The following is a 26,858-nucleotide window of genomic DNA, read 5'->3' on the forward strand; positions in this document are numbered from 1 at the left end:
CTACTTTCTAACAAAGTCTTTGAGGTGTGAGGGTGAATGTCTCTCTCTTCCTGAACGCCTCACCTCAGTCACCACAGGTAAGTCCAGTCTCTTCTGCACTTCAGAAGCAGGCGGCGGCTCCAGTAACTCACTTGTAGGTGGTTCTTCACTCACATCCGATGCTGTAGGTAGAGGGCCCGTAGAACCTCCCTCAGTGCTCACCACTGGCACTGGGTCTCGTCCAGTCACCTCAATAGGCGCGGTGTGTGTCAGTTTGGTTTGAACTTGATCCACATGCCACTTCATGGTCTGACCACTTCCAACAGTGACAGTATAGGACACTGGACCTGATAAGCTCTCGACGACGGCGGGGATCCATTTGGGACCGTAGGAGTAGTTCCGAATGAATACTTCATCTCCAGGTGCAAGACTCCTCAGTTTGGTGTGTCCGTCGTGGGCTTGTTTCTGTTTCATTTGCTTTTGCTGATCTTTTGTTTTCACGTCTGGTGTGAGGAGGTCGAGAGTGGATCTGAGTCGGCGTGACATCATCAGCTCTGCAGGTGACAAGCCTGTAGTCCCATGAGGTGTGATGCGATAACTGAACAGGAATCTTGACAGTTAGGTCTGCAGTGTATCTCCTTTCATCTTCTTCATCCCCCCCCTGAAAGTTTGCACTGCCCTCTCTGCTAGCCCGTTCGAGGAAGTGTGGAACGGTGCTGACTTCACATGATGTACTCCATTCAGTTTCATGAGACTCAAACTCTGCGCTCGTGAAACAGGTTCCATTATCTGAAACTAGCTTTTTTGTCCAAAGACACTGAAGCTCTGACGTAGTTTCTCGATTGTCGCTTGTGATGTGGCTGATTTCACAGGGGTAGATGTCCATCCACTTTGAATGTGCGTCCACAATCAGTAGGAACATTTCTCCCATGAAATGTCCTGTGTAGTCCACATGAATCCTGGACCAAGGCTCCTCCGGCCACTCCCAGGGGTGTAACGGTGTAGCGGGTGGTGCCTTCTGGTGTGTTTGACACTCCTCACATGACTGAACCTCCTTCTCCACATCCTGATCCATACCAGGCCACCACACATACGATCTGGCGAGCCCCTTCATTCTCGTCATCCCTGCGTGTGTCTGGTGTTGTATCTTCAGTACGGTGTCTCTACCTTTGGTCAGTATGATTACTCTAGCTCCCCAGAGCACACAACCAACTCTCACACTCAACTCCCGTCTCCTCTGATGATACGGCTTGAGGTGAGTCTCTGTCTCGGCAGGCCACCCTTTCCAGACGTACTCGTGAGCTCGAGATAGTGTGACATCCTTAGCTGTCCAGCGCTTGATCCGGTTAGTGTCCAGGAGTGTGTCATCCAGTAGATCCATCATCAAGACTTGTTCCGTGGTGTCCCCCTCCTGTCCTGTCTCCGGCACCGGCAGTCTGCTGAACGCATCCGCATTGGCATGTTGTTTTCCTGGCTTGTAGAGCATTTTGTATTCATAAGCACTCAGGTACACAGCCCATCTTTGTACTCTCGGTGAACCCATTTGTGGAATAGGTTTCTTCTCGTTGAACAGGTAGCTTAGGGGTTTGTGATCTGTATAGATGGTGAAAGCTCTTCCATACAAGTACTTACGGAACTTCTGGATGCCGAAGATGACAGCTAAGCCTTCTTTGTCGAGTTGCGAGTATCCTTTTTCCACTGGGGAAAGTGTGTGAGACATGAACCCCACGGGTCGCTCACTTCCATCCTCCATCCGCTGGGATAGCACAGCGCCCACGCCGTAAGGTGAGGCATCACAGGACAGGATCACGTCTCGGTCTGCACTGTAATGCACCAGCACTGCTGCTGAGTTGAGCAAGCCCTTTGATTTTTGAAAAGCTTCCTCTTGCTGCTTTTTCCACATCCAGCGCACATCTTGTCTCAAAAGTTCGGGGAGAGGGGCGAGCAGGGTTGCCAGGTTTGGAAGGAATTTGTTGTAGTAATTTAGTAAACCTAAATAAGACTTGAGTTCTGTGACGTTTGTGGGGGTCGGAGCTTCCATGATGGCTTTTACTCTTTTCTTGACCGGGTGGAGCCCCTGCGCGTCCACTCTGTGCCCCAGATACTCAACCTCCTCCTGCATGAAGGTGCATTTGCTTCTCCTCAAACGCAACCCAGCCTCTCTCAACCTAGTCAGCACAGCGTCCAGATTTCTCAGGCGATCAGCTTCGTCGACGCCACTGACTAAGATGTCATCTAGATATACTGCTACGAGAGGGATCCCGCGTAACAAACTCTCCATTGTCCTTTGGAAAATGGCTGGTGCGGACGCCCCCCCCCCAAAAGGAAGTCTATTGTACGTGAACAACCCACGGTGAGTATTCACTGTCAAGTATTTCTTGGATTCCTCGTCCATGAGTATTTGTTGATATGCATGACTCATATCTAATTGAGAGAACTGTTTACCCCCGGATAGTGCTGTGAAGAGATCTTCCACTCTAGGAACTGGATACTGTTCGAGTGAGGAGACAGTGTTTACGGTAAGCTTGTAGTCTCCACACAGTCTGACGGTTCCCCCAGGTTTGAGAATAGGGACCACTGGCCCTGCCCAGTCTGAGTATTTTACTGGAGTGATTATGCCTTCTTTTATCAGTCTGTCTATTTCTTCATCCACCTTTGCTCGTATAGCATAGGGGACAGACCGCGGGCGGAAGAATCGTGGGACAGCGTCAGCGTTCACATGGATGGTGGCTTTAGCACCTTCAAAGTACCAAGTTTGTCTTTGAAAATCTCTTCGTGATTACCTAACACTTGCTGCAGTGTTGTCTTCTTTTCTGTCTGTGGGGCGTTCTCTGTCGCTTTCATGTGTTTCAGCTCTCTTGCTTTGTGGCTGCTCTTTATTTCTTTCCACTTGAGCTGTATCTCCTCCAACCAGCCTCTACCTAACAGGTTGGGACTCTTTCCTTTCACTACTATGAGCGGTAGCTTCTGTCTTTGCTGCTGGTACACTACCTTCACCTGTGCCGCCCCTATCACCTTGACTGGGTCGCCTGTATAAGTCTCTAACTTGATTTTGACTGGCTCAAGAGATAGACTACTCTTCTCTTTACTCTTTCTCTTTTTTTAAATAGGGTACCTACCACCCCAGTCTGCCACTCCACAGGTACTGTCCCCGACCTCCACTTGACACTGAAGAGGCGTGTCAACCAAGACAACCCAACAATGTCCAGAGCCTTCAGCATCTCAGGGCGAATCTCATCCACACCCGGTGCCTTGCCACCGAGGAGCTTCTTAACTACCTCAGAGACCTCTGCCAGGGATATGGGTGGGGCGTCCCCCGAGTATTCAGTCTCTACATCCTCCACTGAGGACGTGTTAGCCGGGTTCAGGGGCTCCTCACTACTTGAGCAATAAAATAGCTTTGCTACTGAAAAGCTATTGGTTCAGAAAACAGCGACGCGACCACTATGCTACTGAGAAATGCAGTTACACCAGTAGCGCCGCTACTGCCCAACACTGATGGCATCTCATTACGTCCAGAGTTCTTTAAAGGACGCTGTTTGTGTGATTCATACCGGCTGCCTTCGCAGTCACTTTCCACCATCTGGCCTGCGGAAGTTGATTTGGGCTTTACGTGTTTGGTCTCTTCTGTATTGAAGAGTGACACCGGTGGACTTTCTCAGCATTGAGTCTACGTGACGGCACACCTCACCCCCTAGTGGCATTACAACAGACATACAGAAACACTCACTACCTAATCACTAATGGACAAACAGGACTCACACTTTTATTACAGGGCCAGAATATTACAACCGACCCATGCATGAATTTACATGCCATTTGCTGTTCCTAAGGGACCCTCATGCAGAGACGAGTCTCATCTCCTTTGTATAAAAGCGTCTCGGACCCCAACAGCAGACGACGGCCTCATTTAGATGACTGCTGCCCTGTTGGGGATGAGGAGGAGGAAGTGACGAAGATGTCGGGAGTTGGAGGAGGTGAGAGGCCGCCAGACACTATCCTATCTCTGACCTCTTCTGTTTGTTTGACTCCTCTTTTCCCTCCCTTTCTCTCCCCCCCCCCCCCGTTCTGTTGAGCCCCAAAAGCAGCAGTCAGGTCCAGCTTCAATCTATTATTCAGCGAGGCTTCTCCAGTCCACACAAACACGGCATCAATAATGGAGTCAGCAGGTAATTAATCATTGAAAGCGCCAGGATTGTAATCTATGGACCGCTGTGTGTGTGTGTGTGTGTGTGTGTGTGTGTGTGTGTGTGTGTGTGAATGAATATTTGTCTCGAAGTGTTTTTATGAGAGCGAGATAGGTGTGTGTGTGTGTGTGTGTGTGTGTGTGTGTGTGTGTGTGTGTGTGTGTGTGTGTGTGTGTGTGTGTGTGTGTGTGTGTGTGTGTGTGTGTGTGAACATTTGTCTCTGTAAGTGTTTTTGTGAGAGAGTGATAGGTGTGTGTGTGTGTGTTGGGCGGGGGCTGTCTGGTGTGTTTGTGTGTGTGTGTGTGTGTGTGTGTGTGTGTGTGTGTGTGTGTGAATGAATATTTGTCTCTAGAAGTGTTTTTATGAGAGCGAGATAGGTGTGTGTGTGTGTGTGTGTGTGTGTGTGTGTGTGTGTGTGTGTGTGTGTGTGTGTGTGTGAACATTTGTCTCTGTAAGTGTTTTTGTGAGAGAGTGATAGGTGTGTGTGTGTGTGTTGGGCGGGGGCTGTCTGGTGTGTTTGTGTGTGTGTGTGTGTGTGTGTGTGTGTGTGTGTGTGTGTGTGTGTGTGTGTGTGTGTGTTAAAGGAATGTGCTTCCTGGAGCTGTAATCATTGCATCAGCATCTTTCCTGCAACTACGTCTCCTACAGGAGTCCTGATAGGACACACAGAGCGCCTGTACTACAGCACATAGTACAGCCGACCCGGTCCCCTGAACACGCCCGGTACTGAGACAGCCTCCGGGGCATCGCACCTCACACCGGGTTTTCAGATGAGTCCCGGGGGATCCGCTCAATCCAGGTCTGGATACAACAGAGGCGTGCTGAGGGGGTTGAAATTGCTTTCCCTGCTTTGGCATGCGAGTTGAGGTCAGGGGGTCAACGAGTCAACAGAGGTGAAGTACCGGGATGAAAACAGCCACTAGGGGTGGTAGTGATGAGCCCAAAAAGGGGCTCTTGTCATTGACCACCTGTCAGATTCATCAACTGGATCTGTGATGGTCTGGCGGCCTGTCCAGGGTGTCCCCCCCCCCCCCACCTGCCACCCAATGACTGCTGGGATAGGCTCCAGCTGCCCCCGTGACCCTGAGAGCAGGATAAGCGGTCTGGATAATGGATGGATGGATGGACGCCAGTTGTAGGGCCTAACATTTTCTTTTTAATGGATAGATTTGTTCCTGGGGGCCGGCCATGTTTTTGTAGCCGAGGAATACTTTTTTTTGGAGGGGGGGGGGGATTTCCCCACTTTTTCTCCTCAGTTGTACTTGGCCAATTACCCCACTCTTCCGATCCATCCCGGTCTCTGCTCCGCCCCCTCTGCCTATCCGGGGAGGGCTGCAGACTACCACATGCCTCCTCCCATACATGTGGAGTCACCAGCTGCTTCTTTTCACCTGACAGTGAGGAGTTTCACCAGGGGGGTGTAGCGCGTGGGAGGATCACGCTATTCCCCCCAGTCCTCCCCCTTCCCCCCAAACAGGCGCCATGACCGACTAGAGGAGGCGCTAGTGCAGCGACCAGGACACACACCCACATCCGGCTTCCCACCGCAGACACGGCCAGTTGTGTCAGTAGGGATGCCCGACCAAGCCGGAGATAACACGGGGGGGGGGGGGTTCAAACTGACGATCCCCGTGTTGGTAGGCAACAGAATAGACCGCCACAGTACCCGGACGCCCCGCCTAGGAATACTTCTCTGAAACGAGACTTATAGACCATAATTCCCAGCACTGGAATGTTCCGTTGTTTTTCTTCAGTGACAAGATCGATCAAAGTAAATCGATTGATATTAATCATACTTTATGGCTGTTATTAATTTCCCATGAGCTCATGCATCAAGTTATTACTGCAGGACTGTTAAAAATTCAGTAACACTTGAGTTCTGAGTAATAACTAGTAGGAGTGGCGCAACCCATTTTTATTCAGTGTGATTTTCATTCTTGGTAAATATTTTAGTGACGACTAAAAGGTTACGTGTTAGTTGTGTGTGAGCAAGGGCTGCCACACAACTAGTGCAACGGGTCCCTGATTAAGACGCTTTGCAGCAGTACATTTGTTCAGTGTGTCTGGAGCTGTTTTCCCCAAACCAAGCCCTTCGACTCCTTCTGAAACTGGTTATCCTTCATTTCTTCCGTTTTGGTGGATTTGGCGCCACTTGGTGGTCAGAACAGGTCATTTCATGCCACGAATCACAGCGTTCAGTTCCAAATCAAACGTGATCCCGAACGCACAGAAAACGTTCATGTGCAGGTCCCCGTTTTTGATGGTCCCGGATTTTGTTGTAACACCACTAAAATAATCCAGGGGTAGCGTGCGTATTCATTTTAGAGAAAGAAAAGTGATCAACAAGTTTCCCCTTGGGGATGAATAAATTATTCTGATTCTGATTCATCCGACATGGTAATATTGCACACCGTATCAATACTTATCAGTGTGGATGAATCAGTGTGGGTGAATCATATCCACACACTGTCTGGATCAACGTCACAAACGCGTCTCTCTAAGTGGAAACGGCACCACGAGTAAACGAGCTGTGACTGAATAAAAGAAGATTTTAGTCCATCTCCTAACCAGTCAAGACTGGTTTTTTGCACAGAAGTAGAAAGGACACCATTTAGGATTATTTATGGGTGTAAATTCTTTTTATAAAATATAAACCTTAGACATGAACTTCGACCATTGTAAAACATCCAAATTCTCATGATTGCGGTTTGCCTTTTTAAGGCATCGTAGCACTGCAGAGAGACACACTGTCCCTGCAACGAATTCAACCCTTGTTTATGCAGGAAGGATTTGCAGAGCTTCACCTCTGGCCCGCTTCACACACACTGCTAACACACACACACACACACACACACACACACACTCAGAATCATCTTTATTTGGCTGTGTATGTTTGTACATACATGGAATTGACTTGGTTTTAGTGGCTCTTAATGTTCTTACATAGAATAACAGCACAATAATCTTCAGGAATATATACAAGGAATGGCTATATATACAGGTGAAACAGGAAGGCAATAGTGCAATGGGGCAGAGTGCAAAGATGCTGGAGTGAATATGTTAGCAGGTTACTTCCATACATGAGGAAGGTGGACATGACAGAATATGCATTTATACATATGATATACAGTATATACAGCATGCTTAGATTTATTATGGCAGTGCTCAGTGTTCATTTGAATGACAGCCTATGGAAAGAAACTGTTTTTATGTCTGGTTGTTTTGGGGTACAGTGCTCTGTAGCGCCTACCAGAGGGGAGGAGTTGAAACAGGTTGTGACCAGGGTGTGATGGGTCTGCAGTGATGTTGCCTGCCAGTTTCCTGCGTCCGGCGATGTGGAAGTCCTGAATGGAGGGCAGGTTGGTACCAATGATTTTCTCTGCAGTCTTGACTGTCTGTTGTAGTCTGTCCCTGTCCTGTTTAGTGGCCGATCCAAACCAGACAGTGATGGATGTGCAGAGAGCAGACTGGATTATTGCAGCGAGAACTGAATCACCAGTTCCTGAGGCAGGTTGAACTTCCTGAGTTGGTTGGAAAAAGCACATCCTCTGCTGGGCCTTTTAGATGATTGTGTCTATGTTGGACACCCACCTTAGATCTTGGGAAATAATGGATCCCAGAAATCTGAAGGTTTTCACAGCAGACACAGTGCTGTTGAGTATGTTGGGGGGTAGTGTTGGGGGGCTCCTCCTGAAGTCCACTCTCCTCTCCACAGTTTTGAGTGTATTCGGATCCACGTTGCTGTGACTGCACTAGAGGGTCAGCTGATCAACCTCCTGTCTATATGCACACTCGTCACCATCCTGGATAAGGCCAGTGATGGTAGTGGCATCCGCAGACTTCAGGAATTTAACAGATGGGTCACCTGAGGTGCAGTCATTTGTGTGGAGGGAGAAGAGTAGAGGGGAGAGCACACATCCCTGGGGGTGCCAGTGCTGATTGGCCGGGTGCTGGATGTGATTTTTCCCCAGCCTCACCAGCTGCCTCCTGTTTGTCAGGAAGTGTTTAGTCCACTGGCAGATGGGGGTTGGTACAATGAGCTGGGTGAGTTTGGAGGGGAAAATATCTGGGACAATGGTGTTGAACGCTGAGCTGAAGTCCACAAACAGGACCCTTGCGTATGTCCCTTGGGGAGTCGAGGTGTTGCAAGATGTAGTGCAGTCCCATGTTAACTGCATCATCCACAATCCTGTTTTCCCGGTAGGCAAACTGCAGGGGGTCCAGTAGGGGGCCTCTGGTATCCTTCAGGTGGGACAATACCAGTCTCTCAAAGGATTTCATGACCACAGACGTCAGGGCGACGGGCCTGTAGACATTTAATGTAGAGATACAGGGTTTCTTGGGGACCAGGATGATAGTGGAGCTTTTGGAGCAGGAGGGGACTTCACACAGCTCCAGTGATCTTTTTAAGATCAGTGTGAAGATCAGTGTGAAGATGGGGGCCAGCTGGTCCGCACAGACTTTCAGGCAGGAGGGAGTCACGCTGTACGAGCCTGGTGCCTTCCTTATCTTCTGTCTCTGGAAGAGCTGCCTCCCATCCTCTTCACAGGTCCTGAGTGCAGGTGGGGGGTGGGGTGGGGGTCAGTGGGGAGGGGGGAGGGGCTGGCAGTGGGTGCAGTTGGTTGTGTGACGTGGCTAGAGAGTGTGAGGGGTGTGAGAGCAGGCTTATCAAACCTGCAGTAAAACACGTTCGGGTCATCAGTGAGTTGATGGTTCTCTGCAGTGTGGGTCTCCTGGAGTTCGTGTTGCCCTGCAGGCCTCTCCACACACACACCCAGGATCGTTAGCTGAAAACCTGTTTTCAGCTTTTCAGGAATCAGGAACAATTTATTGTCATTTCTTTCACGTACTTGCGTACACAACGGAAACAACATTTCGTTTCACCCAACCCACAGCAGTGCGACACAAAAGATGAAAACACACATCCAAAACTTCCAAAAACGACACCACCAAAAACATACAGAAACTGAGAGAACAAAGCAAAAAAACAACAACACACAAACAGTTAACAACACAGTTCATTCAGTGCAACACAGTCCAAAAAAAATCCCTGTCCAGAGAACGAACGCCAGCCAGGATGACCGTCGGAACTGCTGGTCTGCTTGGGCTAGCAGTAAGCTTAGCCTGCCCTGCTGTCGGTGCTTCCTCTTCGGGTGCAGCTCCAGGCAAGGCCATGGTCCTTGGGCCCACCGGACATGGCAGACCAAGCTGTCCCAGCCGATCCAACGCTAGCTCTCCCAGCCATTGGAGATGTAACCATAGCTCATGGAGATGGAGACATAGCTCAGTGTAGCCCCTTTCGGATACTCACTGATCTCCTTTGTCAGTGTTTTTTGTTAGTGTTTTTCTTACACACACACACACACACACACACACACACACACACACGCGCGCGCGCGCTACAGTCCTGGAGATTTACATGCAAGCAAACGTTCATGTTGATACTTTCTCTCTCTGGTGTATTTAAGACAACGTCTAATCCACAAATCTCCAAATGCTGCAGACTTGAGTGGGATGTGATGTGGATGGCTGTTGTCTGGTAGGACTTTCCCAGGGAAAATGATAGGGTGCATAGTGTTTTCCATCTTCATCACAGTAGCCAGATGAGGAAGAAGAAAGCAGGTAGTGTTGAGTTTGAAGAAGAAGCGAAGCTGTTGTGTCTAACCAGCAGATAAAGCAGGACTAATGAGGAATATTGAGATTGTTGCTTTTAAATCCGAGAATGGCCATGAGGCTTCACTGGTCACACAATGAGAGCTTGAGAACTGCAGATTTCTTGTCAGAGAGCCATTTTGGACATTGGGATTTACTTGTTATGTAACCTGTAGAAAATTGATCAGGTTCTAGTGAATTCTAGCACAGATAATTTCACTTTGAACAGTGTTTCTCTTCTTCTTGCTTCTCTTCTTCATTTTCTATGCCTCTTCTTGTTTTCGTTGATAGTTCACTTTATCGTGCATTTACAATAGTTGGAAAACAACCAGCCCTTAGCTGGCAAGCACTTAGCCAGTATAGCTTGCAGTAGCACTCATGTGTTGACCCTGATTGCATCCAGTATTTCAAATAAACCCCTTCGCTAAACATTTAAGAATTCTGCAGAGATATAATTTTTATTCCCTACATTTAGGCAAATTGATTATTGCAGATGGCATAGTGGCACAGTGGTTAACCTTGGGTGTCGTCCCGGGTCGTCCTCTGTGTGGAGTTTGCATGTGCTCCCCGTGTCTGCGTGGGTTTCCTCCGGGTGCTCCGGTTTCCTCCCACAGTCCAAAGACATGTAGGTCAGGTGAATCGGCCGTACTAAATTGTCCCTAGGTATGAATGTGTGTGTGTGTGTGGGGGGGGGGGGGCTGTGTGATGGCCTGGCAAACTGTCCAGGGTGTCTCCCCCCTGCTGCCCAGTGACTGCTGGGATAGGCTCCAGCATCCCCGCGACCCTGAGAGCAGGATAAGCGGTTGGGATAATGGCTGACTGGCTGGCTGGATGATTGCGGGTGCTTTACCTGTTTGGTAGGCTAGTATGTGAACTGTTGAAGGCGATTCTGTTTCTTCTTCTTTTTTGGATCTTTCCGCCTTTTTCTCCCCAGTTGTACCCGGCCAATTACCCCACTCTTCCGAGCCGTCCCAGTCGCTGCTCCACCCCCTCTGCCGATCCGGGGAGGGCTGCAGACTACCACATGCCTCCTCCGATACATGTGGAGTCGCCAGCTGCTTCTTTTCACCTGACAGTAAGGAGTTTCACCAGGGGGACGTAGCGCGTGGGAGGATCACGCTATTCCCCCCCAGGTCCCCCTCCCCCTGAACAGGTGCCCTGACCGACTAGAGGAGGCGATAGTGCAGCGACCAGGACACATACCCACATCCGGCTTCCCACCACAGACACGGCCGATTGTGTCTGTAGGGACGCCTGACAAAGCCGGAGGTAACATAGAGATTCAAACCGCCGATCCCCGTGTTAGTTAGCAACGGAATAGACCGCCACGCTACCCGTACGCCCCTGGAGGCAATTCTGTTTCTGTGTGTGTCGGCCCTGTGATGGCCTAGTGGCCTGTACAGCATGCTGCAACCCTGACTGAGATAAGTGGCTTGGATAATGGATGGACGGAAAACAACCGACATATTGTTTTCTGTCTTTCCAAGAAAGCTGCAAAGTAGATCGTCGCTCGATTTACAATTAGTTGCTTTTACGTTGAGTGCTTCACACCTTGTACTGCATGGCGCGTCGGTTTCTGTCTCAGTGAATTTACCAACCACTGTTCTGCCAGTGAGCTTATAGCGTATAGATTATTGGCTATTACTACTACTACTACTACTACTTTCGGCTGCTCCCGTTAGGGGTCGCCACAGCGGATCATCCCTTTCCATTTCTTCCTGTCTTCTGCGTCTTCCTCTGTCACACCAGCCACCTGCATGTCCTCCCTCACCACATCCATAAACCTCTTCTTTGGCCTTCCTCTTCTCCTCTTCCCTGGCAGCTCCATATTCAGCATCCTTCTCCCAATATACTCAGCATCTCTCCTCCACACATGTCCAAGCCATCTCAATCTTGCCTCTCTTGCTTTGTCCCCAAACCGTCCAACCTGAGCGGTCCCTCTAATATAATCGCTCCTAATCCTGTCCTTCTTCGTTACTCCCAGTGAAAATCTTAGCATTATTGGCTATTACTTATTCAAATAATAAGCCGTGAGTAACGAAGGACATCAAAGCCATCCTGAATGAAAAGAAGAGGCCCTTTAGAGTTGGCAATAAGAATGAGTTGAGAAAAATACAACGGGACCTCAAAGTGAGAATCGGGGAGGCTAAAGATAACTACAGGAAGAAGTTGGAGCAAAAACTCCCAGCAGAACTTGAGAGAGGTCTGGAGTGGCACGAAAACCATCACTGGTTTCAGGCCGACTGGCAGCAGAGCAGTGGAGGGCAGCTTGGACAGGGCCCATGAACTTAATGTGTTTTTTAACAGATTTAACACAGTGACCCCTCCCCGTCCTCCCCCGTCTCATCTGTTGCCTGCCCTCACCAACCGTCAACTTCACTGCCCCTCCCTCCCCCTCCTCCTTCTTACATCCTCCCAGCCTCCAGTGGTGGCCCAGTCCCCCCCCCTCCCTGGGTTCCTGGACTGATGGCCCTCTCCATCCTGATGACACCACCACCACCTGTAACACCTACAGTGTGCTTAATGGTTGACCAAGTCAGAAGACAGTTCATGAGACATCACACAAGCAAGGCGGCAGGCCCGGGTGGTGTTAGCCTCAGGGTGCTCAAAGCGTGTGCCCCCAGTTACGTGGAGCGCTTCACCATGTCTTCAACATGAGCCTTAGACTTCAATGGGTCCCCATGCTGTGGAAGACATCCTGCCTGATTCCTGTGCCTAAAACGGCACATCCCAGGGACTCCAAGGACTACAGACTGGTAGCATTGACTTATAGACAATAAACTGGACTGGGCTCAGAACACTGATGCCCTCCACAAGAAGGGACAGAGCCGTCTCTACTTTCCGAGGAGGCTGAGGTCCTTCAACATCTGCCAGACAACGCTCAGGATGCGGTGTGAGTCTGTGGTGGCCAGCGCTCTCCTGTTTGCTGTTGTGTGTTGGGGCAGCAGGTTGAGGGTAGCGGATTCAAACAGGCTCAGTAAACTGACCCACAAGGCCGGTGACGTTGTGGAGGTGAAACTGGATTATCTGGTGGCGGGTTCTGAGAGGAGGACGCTGTTGAAATTACGTACCATCATGGACAATGTCTCCCACCCACTCCATGACGTGCTGGAGTACTTTTAGTAACAGATTCATTCTGCCGAAAAGCACCACAGAGGACCAGAGGAGGTCGTTCCTGCCTGTGGCCATCAAACCTTACAACTCCTCCCTCAGACTCAGACCGTCAGACACTCGGAGTTAATGGTCATTGGACTGGCCCTGCCGGGTTTTGTTTGTGCTGCTTGTTGTGTGCTGCGGTAGTGCAGTATAGGTACGGTGTTATGTGCATCCATGCTTGTAGGTATATTTAATTCTTATTTCAATTTCTTATTTATCTTTTATTTCTATTTGTTTCTGTTTCTATTTTCATATCCTGTACTTTGTTAGACTAGCTTGGTCTAGTCAAGACTAGACTAGCTTGGTCTAGTCAAGACTAGACTAGCTTGGTCTAGTCAGAAAGGCACGAACTGAGGAAGCCTCTTGGATGAGAAGCGAAACGTCTTCACGGATATATACCAAGTCCAGTTGCACTTGATTCAGTTCCTTTGGATAACCATGACCTGGATGAATGAGAACATTCACAGACATATATACATGTGGGCTACTTCAGGCTCACATCCATTTTGTCAGGGCCAGAAGAAGACCATCAGTGCCGCATCACTGCCTGAAGTGGCCCACATCCGGATGCTATCTGGGTATTCATATATTTTATAGTTCCATTACAATTCTCCTACCCTCTTTCAGTGTTGTGTTGCGTGAATTGTGTAAACACAACATCATTGCACGTTGTCCGTCTTGGGAGAGAGCTCCTCCTCTGTTGCTCCTCCCTGTGGTTTCTTCCTCTTCTTTCTCTCTGTTAGAGGTTTTTTAGGGAGTTGTTCCTTATCCGATGCGAGGGTCTAAGGACAGGATGTTGTGTTGCTGTAAAGTCCCTTGAGGCTAATTTGTCATTTGTGATACTGGGCTACACAAATAAAACTGTCTTGACTTGACTTCACATGACATGAGATGACATGACGGGCAGTTTGATTCTGGAATAGATTGAACAGCACCAGAAGAAAGCAAAAAGCAAAAAAAAAAAAGATAGATGAAAACACAGTGAATGGAGTTTTCTTCACGCTCTCTCTCTCTCTCTGTGTCTCTGTCTCCCTGTCTCTGTCTCTGTCTCTAGCTCCCTGTCTCCCTGTCTCTCTCTCTCTCTCTCTCTCTCTCTCTCTCTCTCTCTCTCTCTCTCTCTCTGTCTCTCTCTCTCTCTCTCTCTCTCTCTCTCTGTCTCCCTGTCTCTATCTCTATCTTCCTGTCTCTATCTCTATCTCTCTGTCTCCGTCTGTCTGTTTCTCTCTGTCTCTGTCTCTCTGTCTGTCTGTCTCTCTGTCTGTCTCTCTCTGTCTGTCTCTCTCTCTCTCTCTCTCTCTCTCTCTCTCTCTCTCTCTCTCTCTCTCTCTCTCTGTCTGTCTCGCTCTCTGTCTCTCTCTGTCTGTCTGTCTCACTCTGTCTCTCAGTCTGTCTCTCTCTCGCTGTGTCTCTGTCTCTCTCTCCATCTGGAGACTCATAGGGAGAGACGCTAAGACAGATTGGTTTGACCTCTGACATTTAACCTTTGACCTTTGTTTCAGTACCGACTGGTGTTCTGGAGTGAGACAGTCTGGGTGTACAGGACTGGTGTTCTGGAGCGAGGCAGTCTGGGTGTGTAGGACTGGTGTTCTGGAGCGAGACAGTCTGGGTGTGCAGGACTGGTGTTCTGGAGCGAGGCAGTCTGGGTGTACAGGACTGGTGTTCTGGAGCAAGGCAGTCTGGGTGTGCAGGACTGGTGTTCTGGAGCGAGGCAGTCTGGGTGTGCAGGACTGGTGTTCTGGAGCGAGACAGTCTGGGTGTGCAGGACCGGTGTTCTGGAGCAAGGCAGTCTGGGTGTACAGGACTGGTGTTCTGGAGCAAGGCAGTCTGGGTGTGCAGGACTGGTGTGATGGAGAGTTAAAACAGTCCGGTTCCCTGGTAAACACAGCATGGTTATGGTGAGACAGCCACGTGTGAAATGCACTTATCATTCATCCAAACGTAACTTTTGGCGCAGGGGTTAGCGCGGTCGCCTCACAGCAAGAAGGTCCTGGATTCGAGCCCCGGGGTAGTCCAACCTTGGGGGTCGTCCCGGGTCGTCCTCTGTGTGGAGTTTGCATGTTCTCCCCGTGTCTGTGTGGGTTTCCTCCGGGGGCTCCGGTTTCCTCCCACAGTCCAAAGACATGTAGGTCAGGTGAATCAGCCATACTAAATTATCCCTAGGTGTGAATGTGTGTGTGTGTGTGTGTGTGTGTGTGTGATGGCTTGGCAGCCTGCCCAAGGGTCTCCTCACCTGCCGCCCAATGACTGCTGGGATAGACTGCAGCATCCCTGTGACCCTGAGAGCAGGATAAGCGGTTCGAATAATGGATGGACGGATGGCTGGATGGATGGCTGGATGGATGGATGGACGGATGGACGGATGGATGGCTGGATGGACGGATGGATGGATATCTAAACCACATATTTGGAAGTGAAAACCAAAGGGCAAGTTAAAAGTTATGATGTGAAAGGTCCAATAGGATCAATGGTGGATGGCATTGCTGATCTACTTCCTGGTTCAGCCGGCAGGAAGTAGCAGCCATACTTACCGTAGGTAGTAGTAACATCCATAAACTAGCCTGCCAGCACAATAGGGAAGTCATAGATAGTGGACAGTCATGGACACAGTCTGACTGACACACTAGGGGGGTTTGTTGTTTAAAGGGACACGTTTTTAACGCTCTAGTTCACTTGTCCCATAAGACACGTTTGTAAAGCTGAGTCCAGTGGTGGTCCTGTGTGTATTTGTTCCCGTGATGGAAAAAAATGAAGGGCGGCTCGGTGGTGTAGCGGTTAGCACGGTCACATCTCAGCAAGAAGCTTGTGGGTTCGAGCCCCAGGATAGTCCGACCTTGGCCCTGTGTGATTTCCTGGTGGCCTGTCCAGGGTGTCTCCCCGTCTGCTGCCCACTGACTGCTGGGATAGGCTCCAGCATCCCTGAGAGCAGGATGAGCGGCTTGGATAATGGATGGATGGATGGAAAAAAATGAAATGTTCCTTTAAAACCATATACACTACCGTTCAAAAGTTTGGGATCACCCAAACAATTTCGTGTTTTCCATGAAAAGTCACACTTATTCACCACCATATGTTGTGAAATGAATAGAAAATAGAGTCAAGACATTGACAAGGTTAGAAATAATGATTTGTATTTGAAATAAGATTTTTTTTACATCAAACTTTGCTTTCGTCAAAGAATCCTCCATTTGCAGCAATTACAGCATTGCAGACCTTTGGCATTCTAGCTGTTAATTTGTTGAGGTAATCTGGAGAAATTGCACCCCATGCTTCCAGAAGCAGCTCCCACAAGTTGGATTGGTTGGATGGGCACTTCTTTGAGCAGATTGAGTTTCTGGAGCATCACATTTGTGGGGTCAATTAAATGCTCAAAATGGCCAGAAAAAGAGAACTTTCATCTGAAACTCGACAGTCTATTCTTGTTCTTAGAAATGAAGGCTATTCCATGCGAGAAATTGCTAAGAAATTGAAGATTTCCTACACCGGTGTGTACTACTCCCTTCAGAGGACAGCACAAACAGGCTCTAACAGGTACTATTTAATGAAGATGCCAGTTGGGGACCTGTGAGGCGTCTGTTTCTCAAACTAGAGACTCTAATGTACTTATCTTCTTGCTCAGTTGTGCAACGCGGCCTCCCACTTCTTTTTCTACTCTGGTTAGAGCCTGTTTGTGCTGTCCTCTGAAGGGAGTAGTACACACCGGTGTAGGAAATCTTCAATTTCTTAGCAATTTCTCGCATGGAATAGCCTTCATTTCTAAGAACAAGAATAGACTGTCGAGTTTCAGATGAAAGTTCTCTTTTTCTGGCCATTTTGAGCATTTAATTGACCCCACAAATGTGATGCTCCAGAAACTCAATCTGCTCAAAGAAGTGCCCATCCAACCAATCCAACTTGTGGGAGCTGCTTCTGGAAGCGTGGGGTGCAATTTCTCCAGATTACCTCAACAAATTAACAGCTAGAATGCCAAAGGTCTGCAATGCTGTAATTGCTGCAAATGGAGGATTCTTTGACGAAAGCAAAGTTTGATGTAAAAAAAATCGTATTTCAAATACAAATCATTATTTCTAACCTTGTCAATGTCCTGACTCTATTTTCTATTCATTTCACACCATATGGTGGTGAATAAGTGTGACTTTTCATGGAAAACACAAAATTGTTTGGGTGATCCCAAACTTTTGAACGGTAGTGTACATGCAACACGATTTAATAGGTTTAGTCATCAAATAAATGCACACACTGAGTTTGTGGTCACAGTCAAGTAGTCTCATTTAACATTTGGCAGACCTGAAAAACTGTTCTGTGCAAAACCTATTTGAAGACATAATTGAGATTGCAGGCAGGACTTTTTAAAAAGTAGCCTGAAGAATTCAACCTTATGATAAAATGCGAAAAATAAAACAGCGTGACTTCCAGCCAGCACATTTAAGGGTGGAAATGGCCATGTCAGAAAGTCAAACATTTGCAAAGACAAAAAGCGTGTTATTCATTTTAATCACGGCACATCCAGACTCCTCAGGGGTGAGCGAGGGATCCAGCACAAGGCCCCCAGTGTCGGCCCAACACTGCTCCATTGTGCTCCACCTCATGGAGGATGCAGGACTCGAGGACGATGTGAGCTACTGTCATCTAGCGGCTGCTGGGACACCACTCAGACTCTCTGGAGTCTGATCTGGCTCTCGCGGTTTCTGCTCCACCACGGCGTCCCGATGGTTCACGCAACCGAGGTCACGCTTGGCTTTGTGTGCTCTCACATGAACAGTCAACTTTTACACTTTGTGGAAGAGGTGTTAAACTTTTATTTTTACATTTTGATCTGAAAACATTCCCGTATGGCTGGGCGATAGTAGAATGGGTTTCCCTGAGAGATCTTTGATTTACAAAATACGTCAATCAAGAATTGTCTGTTTTTTTAAAGAATTTATTTTGTTGGTTTTCCTCATGTACACATAAGTTTACAGTAGAAAACGTAAAGTTGAATTGTCAAGGCTAAGAGAAAAAAAATCAACTTGATAAAGGTAATAATATCCCGAGACCAGTCCCCCCCATTCCTTCCACCAGACAAGGGCCATAATAGAGGCAATGGAGTCAGAAAGGAAAAGAAATGAAAAAAATTAAATTAAAAAAATAATAATATCTATACATACACACATACACATAGATAAATGAAAAAAGTACAAGTAAGAAAAAACAGTAGTGACAATAGTAATTATAAAATGAAGAAAGATGAAGAAAGGGGTACAATTGGAGAAATAAACACATGTACACAATATTACCGGAACATTCAAAACATCATCACAATGACAGACTGTGGAATATTACCCATGTAATTCCTGAAACCGGCCCAGTAATTTTCAAAGAGATGTGGTTTTCTTATGAGATTAAACATAATTTTTTCTGAAGCCATGTACGATGAAATTTCTTTACGCCACATAGAATTAGGAGGGGGGTCTGCACGCTTCCATAACAAAGCAATACATTTATTACCAGCAATCATGGCCAGCTTGACGAACCGCACCATTTTTCTTTCGTCAAGTGGGATGTCAGATGTGTCGCCTCGTAAGATTAATTTAGGGGATCTCAAATCCAGTGATCTCTTTAAGAATGTCCAATATTGAGCCCTAGTAAAGATTTATTTTATTTCATTCCCAGAACATATGAATAAGGTTACTTGTCTCTGTTTTGCATCTCGGGCAAAGATCTGAAATTGAGTCATTTATTATCCTATGGAGTCTCCATCCATCCATTATCTGAACCGCTTATCCTGCTCTCAGCGTCGCGGGGATGCTGGAGCCTATCCCAGCAGTCATTGGGTGGCAGGCGGGAGACACCCTGGACAGGCCGCCAGTCATGTCATACTCTGAAATATGGTAGTGATAACCCATTTACCAAACACACAGCCAGAATTTGGTTTGACATTCAGACACATCTTAATGATGTTATTGTAGTTCACAGTAATACGCCCTTCCACGCTAACCCTGCTTTGGCAAATGCACTTAGAGATGGCATAACCAAGATGAGGTTCATCCGGGGAATAAAAAAATGTAGGGACCTTTATGATAATAAAACTTGTATGACCTTTGAACAGCTTTGTAGAGCCTTCCACCTCCCTACTACTCATTTCTTCAAATACTTGCAGATTACACACTATGTCAGCACACGTCAGGGAGGACACTTCCCTTTACTAAAGCCCCTCCCAATCAATGATATTCTAAAAGGTATCACACAACCCAAAGGCATCTTATCCTTAACTTATATTAGAATCTTGGTCTTCACAGAGACTAAACCCCTAAACAATAGGATAAAATGGGAGCAAGACCTAAATTATACCTTTGAAGAAAACGAATGGGAATCGCTTGGTGAGAAGGCGCTCAACTTCTCGTATAACAGCCGCCATAATCTTTTGCAGTTCAACATTATTCACAGAACCTATTTTACACCAGAAAGACTCCATAGGCGGCACAGTGGCGCAGTGGTTAGCACGGTTGCCTGACAGCATGAAGGTCCTAGGTTCGAGCCCTGGGGTAGTCCAACCTTGGTGGGTCATCCCGGGTCGTCCTCTGTGTGGAGTTTGCATGTTCTCCCCGTGTCTGCCTGGGTTTCCTCTGGGGGCTCAGATTTCCTCCCACAGTCCAAAGACATGTAGGTCAGGTGAATCGGCCATACTAAATTGTCCCTAGGTATGAATGTGTGTGGGGGGGTGGGATTGTGTGTGTGGGCTCTGTGATGGCCTGGCGGCCTGTCCAGGGTGTCTCTCCGCCTGCCGCCCAATGATTGCTGGATTGGAAATAGGCTCTAGCATCCCCGTGACCCTGAGAGCAGGATAAGCGGTTCAGATAATGGATGGATGGATGGGGTTAACTGGCTCTGTCTCCCAGAGCCATAACGCCCTGAACTGAGCCAGCTGGTAATACAGCTGAAAGTCAGGGAGTTTTAATCCTCCATGCTGGGGGGGTAGTGTAAAGAGTTTTGATTTTTATTCTACGGACCTTCCTCCTCCAGATGAATGTTGATATTATCCTCTGCAGTTTTTTGAAGACATTCTTATGTATAGGTATGGGGAGGGATTGAAACAAGTAAATACGTCACTTTAGGTAGGACATTCATCTTGATACAGTTTACTCGCCCAATCAAAGAAATTGGTAACTGCATCCATCTGTCCAGGTCCTTCTCCACCTTTTTAAGCAGTACGTCATGGTTTAGGGAGAAAATTTTATCTAACTGGTTAGGGATCTTTAAGCCCAAATATGTTATGAAGTGAGTGTTTCACTGAAAGGGAAAGTTGGTCCTTGAGGTCTTTTCTGCTAAAGAATTAAGTGGCATGGCCACACTTTTTTGTCCATTAATCTTATATCTGGAAATCACACCATATTTAAGCAAGAGATCTGTGAGGGCAGCCATGGATGAATCTAAGTTGGAAAGAAACAAAATTATGTCATCTGTATACAGAGAAATTATGTTTCTCGTCCCCCACTGTGACCCTAGGGATAGAGTTATGCGACCTCACTGCAACAGCAAGAGGTTCAATTGCTAGCGTGAAGAGTAGGGGGGAGAGGGGGCAACCCTGTCTGGTGCCGCATGATAGGGGAAAGGGTGGCGATATAACTGCATTGGTCTGTATTCTAGCAAAAGGGTTAAGATAAAGTATGTGTGTCAACCTTAGTATAGTATATGGCACGAAATTCATTCTGCAAAGGACCGTGAAGAGAAATTGCCACTCTACGTGGTCAAAAGACTACACCGCATCTAGTGAGATAGCTATGATTGGTTTTTCTATGGATTTGGCACAGTGCAGTATGTTAAGGAATCTCTTTATGTTGTCTATTAAGGAACTGTTCTGTATGAATCCAGTCTGGCCTGTACTGATGAGTGCAGGGATTACTCTCCCAAACCGTATATTCAGATGACAAAAGTGAGATTGGCTATATGATTTGCACAGATCAGGGTCCTTCCCTGATTTTGGTAAAACTATAATAAGGGCCTGCTCCAGGGTTTCAGGTAACCGGTTATTTACTATGGAATGATTGAACATGTCTAGAAGAGGGTCTATTAGTTTATTAGCAAATGTTTTGAAGAAAACTATTGAGAATCCATCAGGCCCTGGAGCTTTACTCGAGGGCAATTGCACCATGGCATCTAATACCTCTTGTTTGGTTATCTCACGATTGAGATTTCCTTTCATTGTTTCTAATAGTTTAGGGATATATAGAAATAGTTTAGGGATATCTAGAAATTCAGACATGTCCCGTGTCTTCTCACCCAGTGAGGAGTAAAGAGATTTGTAGAAGTCTAAGAAGATTTGATTTATGAGCGTTGGGTTGCGGACCAACTCCCCCTGTCACACCGCTTAATGGCTGGAATACGTCTAGCTGCTTCCTCCCTTCTTATCTGCCGTGCTAACAATTTCCCTGCTGTATCGCCTTGTTCATAATGTTGTTTCAGCCGAGCCATGCGTTCTTCACCTCCTGTGTAGTAATAGTCTTATATTCCGTCTCTTTGATAATCAACTGATCTAAAATTGTCTGTGATTGTGACTGAAAATGTTGCTTTTTCAAGTTCTTTAATGTCCTTCTCTAAAGAGTTTAATTTGAATTGATATTGTTTTTTTTCCCAGGAAGAGTAACTAATTATGGTACCTCTTATATAAGCTTTGAGGGCCTCCCAAACGATACATGGAGAAGCAGTTTCTGTTTGACATTAGGTACCGGTCCAGGTGTTCATTAATTAATTTGCTATAGGCCCTGTCATTGACTAGGTGGTTGGGGAATGGCCAACATTTTGGAGTTTGTATGGGGGTCCTTAATAGCCATTTGAAGCGAAAGGGGTGTGTGGTCTGAGCGTGTCTTGGCTAGATATTCACAGTATGATACAAGGTGGGGTTTTGCTGCGTGAATAAATAAGGTATCAGTCCTAGAGTAGCTGCTGTGCATATGCGAGTAGAAGCTATATTCACGTTGAGATTTATGTCCTTCCTGCCAAATACCGAGTAAAGATAGGTGTAAAAGTTCTTGTTTTAAGGGTTTTAGCTGCTGAAGTTTAAGGTTTAGGAGTGGAGGAGGACCTGTTCATAATTACCAGATTGAAATCGCCACCAATTATAAACTCCGTGGGGGCGCATGATACTTTAAAGAAGAGATTCACATAGAACTTAGGGTCGTCTTGGTTTGGTCCATAGATGTTAAGCATAGTGATCAGTTGATCTCCAATATGCCCCCTGACTAAAATATATCTGCCCTCCCTATCCTTCTCAACCTGTTCTGCTTAGAAGGGAACCCCTTTCCCTATCAGAATAGCCCCCCCCCCGCCCGCGCGCACACACGCACACACGCACGCGAGAGGTAAAAGAGGAATAAAATATTTGGCCTTGCCATTGTTTCTCTAATTTGCAATGCTCTGTGTCATATAGGTGAGACTCGTGTAGATAAACCACATCAATTGTATGCCTTCTGAGGAAGCAGAGGATTTTACGTCGCTTGGTCAGTTGGTTAAGTCCGTTAGTGTTCCAGCTTAAAAACATATGGCTGCGCACATATGAGTGTTATGGATGCAGTTGGTAGGTCACAGCAACTACAATTATAGCGTGACAACTGAAAACATGGTTTGGCTGTACCATGCATGAGAGGTAGCTCGAATAAAAAAGGAGGCATGAAAATAAATTTTTAAAAAAAATCAAAGAAGTATAAGAATATTGGTGAGTCAATTTCAAATAAAAGAATTGCCCTGTGTGCTACCCCCCCCTCCAAACCCACCCACCCCGTAAGAGCGGAAACTGGCCTATTTCTTCCCGGTGTCATGCGTAGTAACAGCCTACACTACCCTAGCAGGTGAAACTAGGCTGCCTAAATTAGGTCAGAATAGTGTAACGTGCATGGATAAGAAGACACGCTGACCGGCGGGTCTGACCCTTTAGTCTAGCGGTTAGCGACGTATCCTGCGGTGCGGGCGATACGGGTTCGCTTCCCGGCCGCGGCAGTTCCTGTGGTTGCGGTGTCCCCCGAATTCGCTACAGTATTTATTCAGCAAGTTGGAATAACTCATCAGCAACGAAAGAACAGCCAATTAAGAAGCACTTAGTACGCGTCCGTCCATGATGCCCAAAGGACATCCGTGTGCGTCGTTCAAGTTCCTGATCAAAAAGGGTCCGTGACAGTCGCGGCGTCAAGCCAGCACTTCCGGGTGGTGTTTCCCCAGGTAATTCTCTGCCGACCCCGGAGAGGAGACGTTTTTGTTTCCTTGTGGAGAGCGGTGGACGCGGTATCTCGGAATATCGTCATATCGGGAGTCGCCGGATTTTCGTCACGTATGCGAAGCGAAGCAGACGGATCACCGGGGCCCCCGGGCGGCCGCCTTCATCGGGACGCCGCTGGAGTGTACGGTGAGCCCGCTCTTATCTCAGTCGAGTCCCCGGTCTGTAGGCCTAGTATTTTCGGGAGCCATTCTTGTAGGAAGGCGATTGCGTTTTCCCTCTCAACTCCGCTCTGGAAAGCCAACCAGCCCTAGATTTTGCCTTCTCGCCCTGTTTGCCGAAGCGTTAAGCTTTTCCTTTAGATCGTTAGTTTCTCCCGCCATTTAAAAAAAAAAAGGTGTAGTCATCGAGAGGTTGGGGTGCGAAGTTGAGGCCTTGCGTGTAGCTTGTCTCGGTTGTCACAAGTGGTTCCACCGAGTCAGGTAATAACGGTCAACTTGTGGGTCCAACAAGGTTTGAATTGTGTTGACCCGCTTTGTTCATTTCCTCAAGAAGCTTCGGCGTTAGCTTGGGTCGGGTTCATGCTAGCCAGTGTTTCTCAACCGGGGTCCGCGGACCCCTAGTGGTCCGTGGTGTAATTGCAAGGGGTCCGTGAAAATAAATATCTTTTAAAAAAATCCTATGACATTTATAGAAATAGGATTATTTTACTCAAATGTGACTGAGACCTTTATCTACCTAAACTATAAAGGGTAACAGGACTTTTTTCTCTAATTACATCTGTTTCACAAGTGTAATTTATTGTATTTTAATAAGAGATCTTGCTCCCGTTTGCATTGTTAAAAGTTACTGCATAAAAATTCTGTTGTTACATATATCTGAAAGTTACTGCATAAGAATTCTGTTTTGTTACACATATCTGGGAGTTACTGAATACATATCCTGTTTTGTTACATATATCTGAAAGTTACTGCATAAGAGTTCTGTTTTGTTAACTATATCTAAGTTACAACTGAAAGCTCTTATTTTTGCCCCAAAGAGTGAATAAATGCTATACTGCAATTTAAAATTCAGTTTCTACTGTTTCTATCAAATTGCAACCCCCCTCCCCCAAGATCAGGTGGAGGGGTCCTCAGGGTAGATCAAAAATACGCAGGGGGTCCAGGACCCCAAAAAGGTTGAGAACCACTGCCCTAAAAACCCTTTAACAGGGAGAAAGAATAGGACGAAACCCCAGGGAGAGCAACAGAGGAGGATCTCTCTCCCAAGACGGACAGCGTGCAGTGGATGTTGTGTTCACACAATTTACACAATACAACAGTGAAAGAGGATAACACAATTATAATGGAGTTATAAAATATGTGGCCCTGTGATGGCCTGGTGGCCTGTCCGGGGTGTCTCCCCCGCCTGCCGCCCAGTGACTGCTGGGATAGGCTCCAGCGTCCCCGCCACCCTGAGAGCAGGATAAGCGGTTTGGATCATGGCTGGATGAAGAATACTCAGATAGCATCTAGATGTGGGCCAAAGTTGTTCAGACACATATTTTCTTGAAGTTTAATTTCCCTCTCAAATTATATTCCCCTTCTCTATCTGAGAATATTTTTTTGTGTATTACTCGGTAGTAGATTGTTTCTTGCTTTGAACATTATTTGTGCTGTGTTAAATTCTACTAAATCCCTGAACTTCAAGGCACTTGACTTTAAAAATAGGTTGTTGGTGTGTTCACTATATCCTAAATTATTAACTATCCTTATGGCTCTTTTTTGTAGTATACATAATGGTTGTAGGTTGGTTTTGTAGGTGTTACCCCATATCTCCACACAGTAGTTCAGATATGGTAAAATAAATTTAAAAAATACAGAATGTGCAATGATTTATGATCCAGAATGTGACTTGGTTTTCTCATGACTGCAATGCTCCTTGCCAGTTTTGCTCGCACATATGTTATGTGAGGTTTCCAGCACATTTTGTGGTCTAGTATCACACCTAGAAATTTATATTCATATACTCTTTCTAGTTGGATATTGTCTATCAGTACTTTTACTTTGGTATTTATTAAGGGATTTCCTAACAACATAAACGTTGTTTTTTTCCATTTCTATTGTGGTCACCTCCAAAAGCTGCTGTAAATTCTCACCAGAACAAAATATATTCATGTCATCAGCAAATAGAACAAATTTCAATATTTTTGATATCTTGCATGTGTCATTTAAATACAGAATGTACAGTTTTGGACCTAAAACCGACCCCTGACGTACACCACAAGTAATGGACCCTTAATTCAAAGTTTGGTGGTATTAACCATCAGAACCTACTATATTGCCGGTTTCTTCCCACTGCATCTGAATCTGTTAAAGCTAAAATGCTTAATGTGTGGTCAGTCACCAACAAAACCGTTATTTTAAATGGTTTTATTATTACTGAGTACCTTGATTTCTTATTTCTGACAGTCACGGTTAAGACCAAGTGATCACAGCTAGCTGAATCAACTTTGTCTTCCAAATTATGTATTCTTCAGCTCCCCTAGGGTAAGTGGCCATGGCGGAGGCCTTGCAGTAATTTTCAAAAATCAGTATAAGTGCAGCCTTATTTCTATTAATAACTTAGCAGGTTTTGAGGTAATGATGTTCAAAATTGACTCTGTCATTCCAGTTCTCTATATTGTTATTTATTGACCCCCAACTTTTAACCCTGTGTTTTACTGGGTTTTTTTTTTTTTTTTACTGAATTTTCAGGCTTCTTGGCCTCCGTGGTTCTTAAGTACGATAAAATTATGCTCGTTGGAGATTTTAACTTTCAGGTTGACAATAACTCAAATCATGCTGCAACCAAGTTTTTAAATATTACTGATTCCTACAATTTTATCCAAGATATGCATGGTCCAACCTACAACTGTTTTTACGCTTGGTTTGACTCTAAACAGTCTCTCCATTAGAGATCTTGCTGTCTCTGACCATAGGTGTATCCTGCTTAATACAGTTTTCCAAGCTACTATAAAACCTCATCAGTAAAAGGTATAGTCCATCCATCCATCCATTGTCTTAACCACTGAACCTGCTCTCAGGGTTGCGGGGATGCAGGAACCTTTTCCAGCAGTCATGGGCAGCAGGCGGGGAGACACCCTGGACAGGCCGCCAGGCCATCACAGGGCCGACACACACACACACCAAAAAAGTTATAGTTCCGTGTCCTTAAAAAACACAAAGCTCAGTCATTCTCCTCACCATTTACCACTGCTAGTGTTAATTTGCCCATTCTTACTAATACAAATGACCAGTTGCACGTTTTTAATCACTTATGCTTACCTGTCCTGGACATCGTTGCACCTATCAAAACTAAACTCAAGTCCTCTTTCAGAAAAAGAAATTTGTAGCCTTAAAAGAACCAAATATTTGAACACAAATGGAAGTCCAGTAAAATGCAGGTTCATTACTCGCTGCTCTAAGACTCATTAACTTCATACTATTGTAAGGTAAAGGAAGCCAGGGACCATTATTTCTCACAGCTAATCTCTGCCAACCAGTGCACCCCCAGAATTCCCTTTAATACCATCAGTCAGCTTCTTAACTCTTCTTCCCCAGCCGACCACAAAAAAATTCTTACCTTTTTCATAGAAAAGATTGATCATATTACAGGAAATATCAGTCCTCCCACCTCTACAGTGGACATCTCTTGCCCCTCCTTGGATGTTTGGATTGTTT

General features: G+C 46.5%; 1 protein-coding gene across 1 annotated transcript; it reads right to left on the reverse strand.

Annotated features, from left to right (window-relative positions):
- On the reverse strand, positions 1–26,475 carry LOC130112783 (uncharacterized protein K02A2.6-like). Its single transcript, XM_056280272.1, has 3 exons — positions 26,463–26,475; positions 810–2,718; positions 1–577 (listed from the first exon to the last, which is right to left on the reverse strand). Exons 1-3 carry the CDS (start codon positions 26,473–26,475, stop codon positions 1–3), a joined length of 2,499 nt encoding a protein of 832 aa, XP_056136247.1.
- Between the last annotated feature and the right edge of the window lie 383 nt (positions 26,476–26,858).

The sequence above is a fragment of the Lampris incognitus genome, chromosome 1 (assembly GCF_029633865.1).
Source record: "Lampris incognitus isolate fLamInc1 chromosome 1, fLamInc1.hap2, whole genome shotgun sequence".
Lineage (NCBI taxonomy): Eukaryota > Metazoa > Chordata > Actinopteri > Lampriformes > Lampridae > Lampris > Lampris incognitus.

Coding starts and splice junctions, on each gene's coding strand:
- LOC130112783 (XM_056280272.1), bottom strand. Junction 578..809: donor AGCGACAATCGAGAAACTAC/GTCAGAGCTTCA, acceptor ATTCCTGTTCAG/TTATCGCATCACACCTCATG.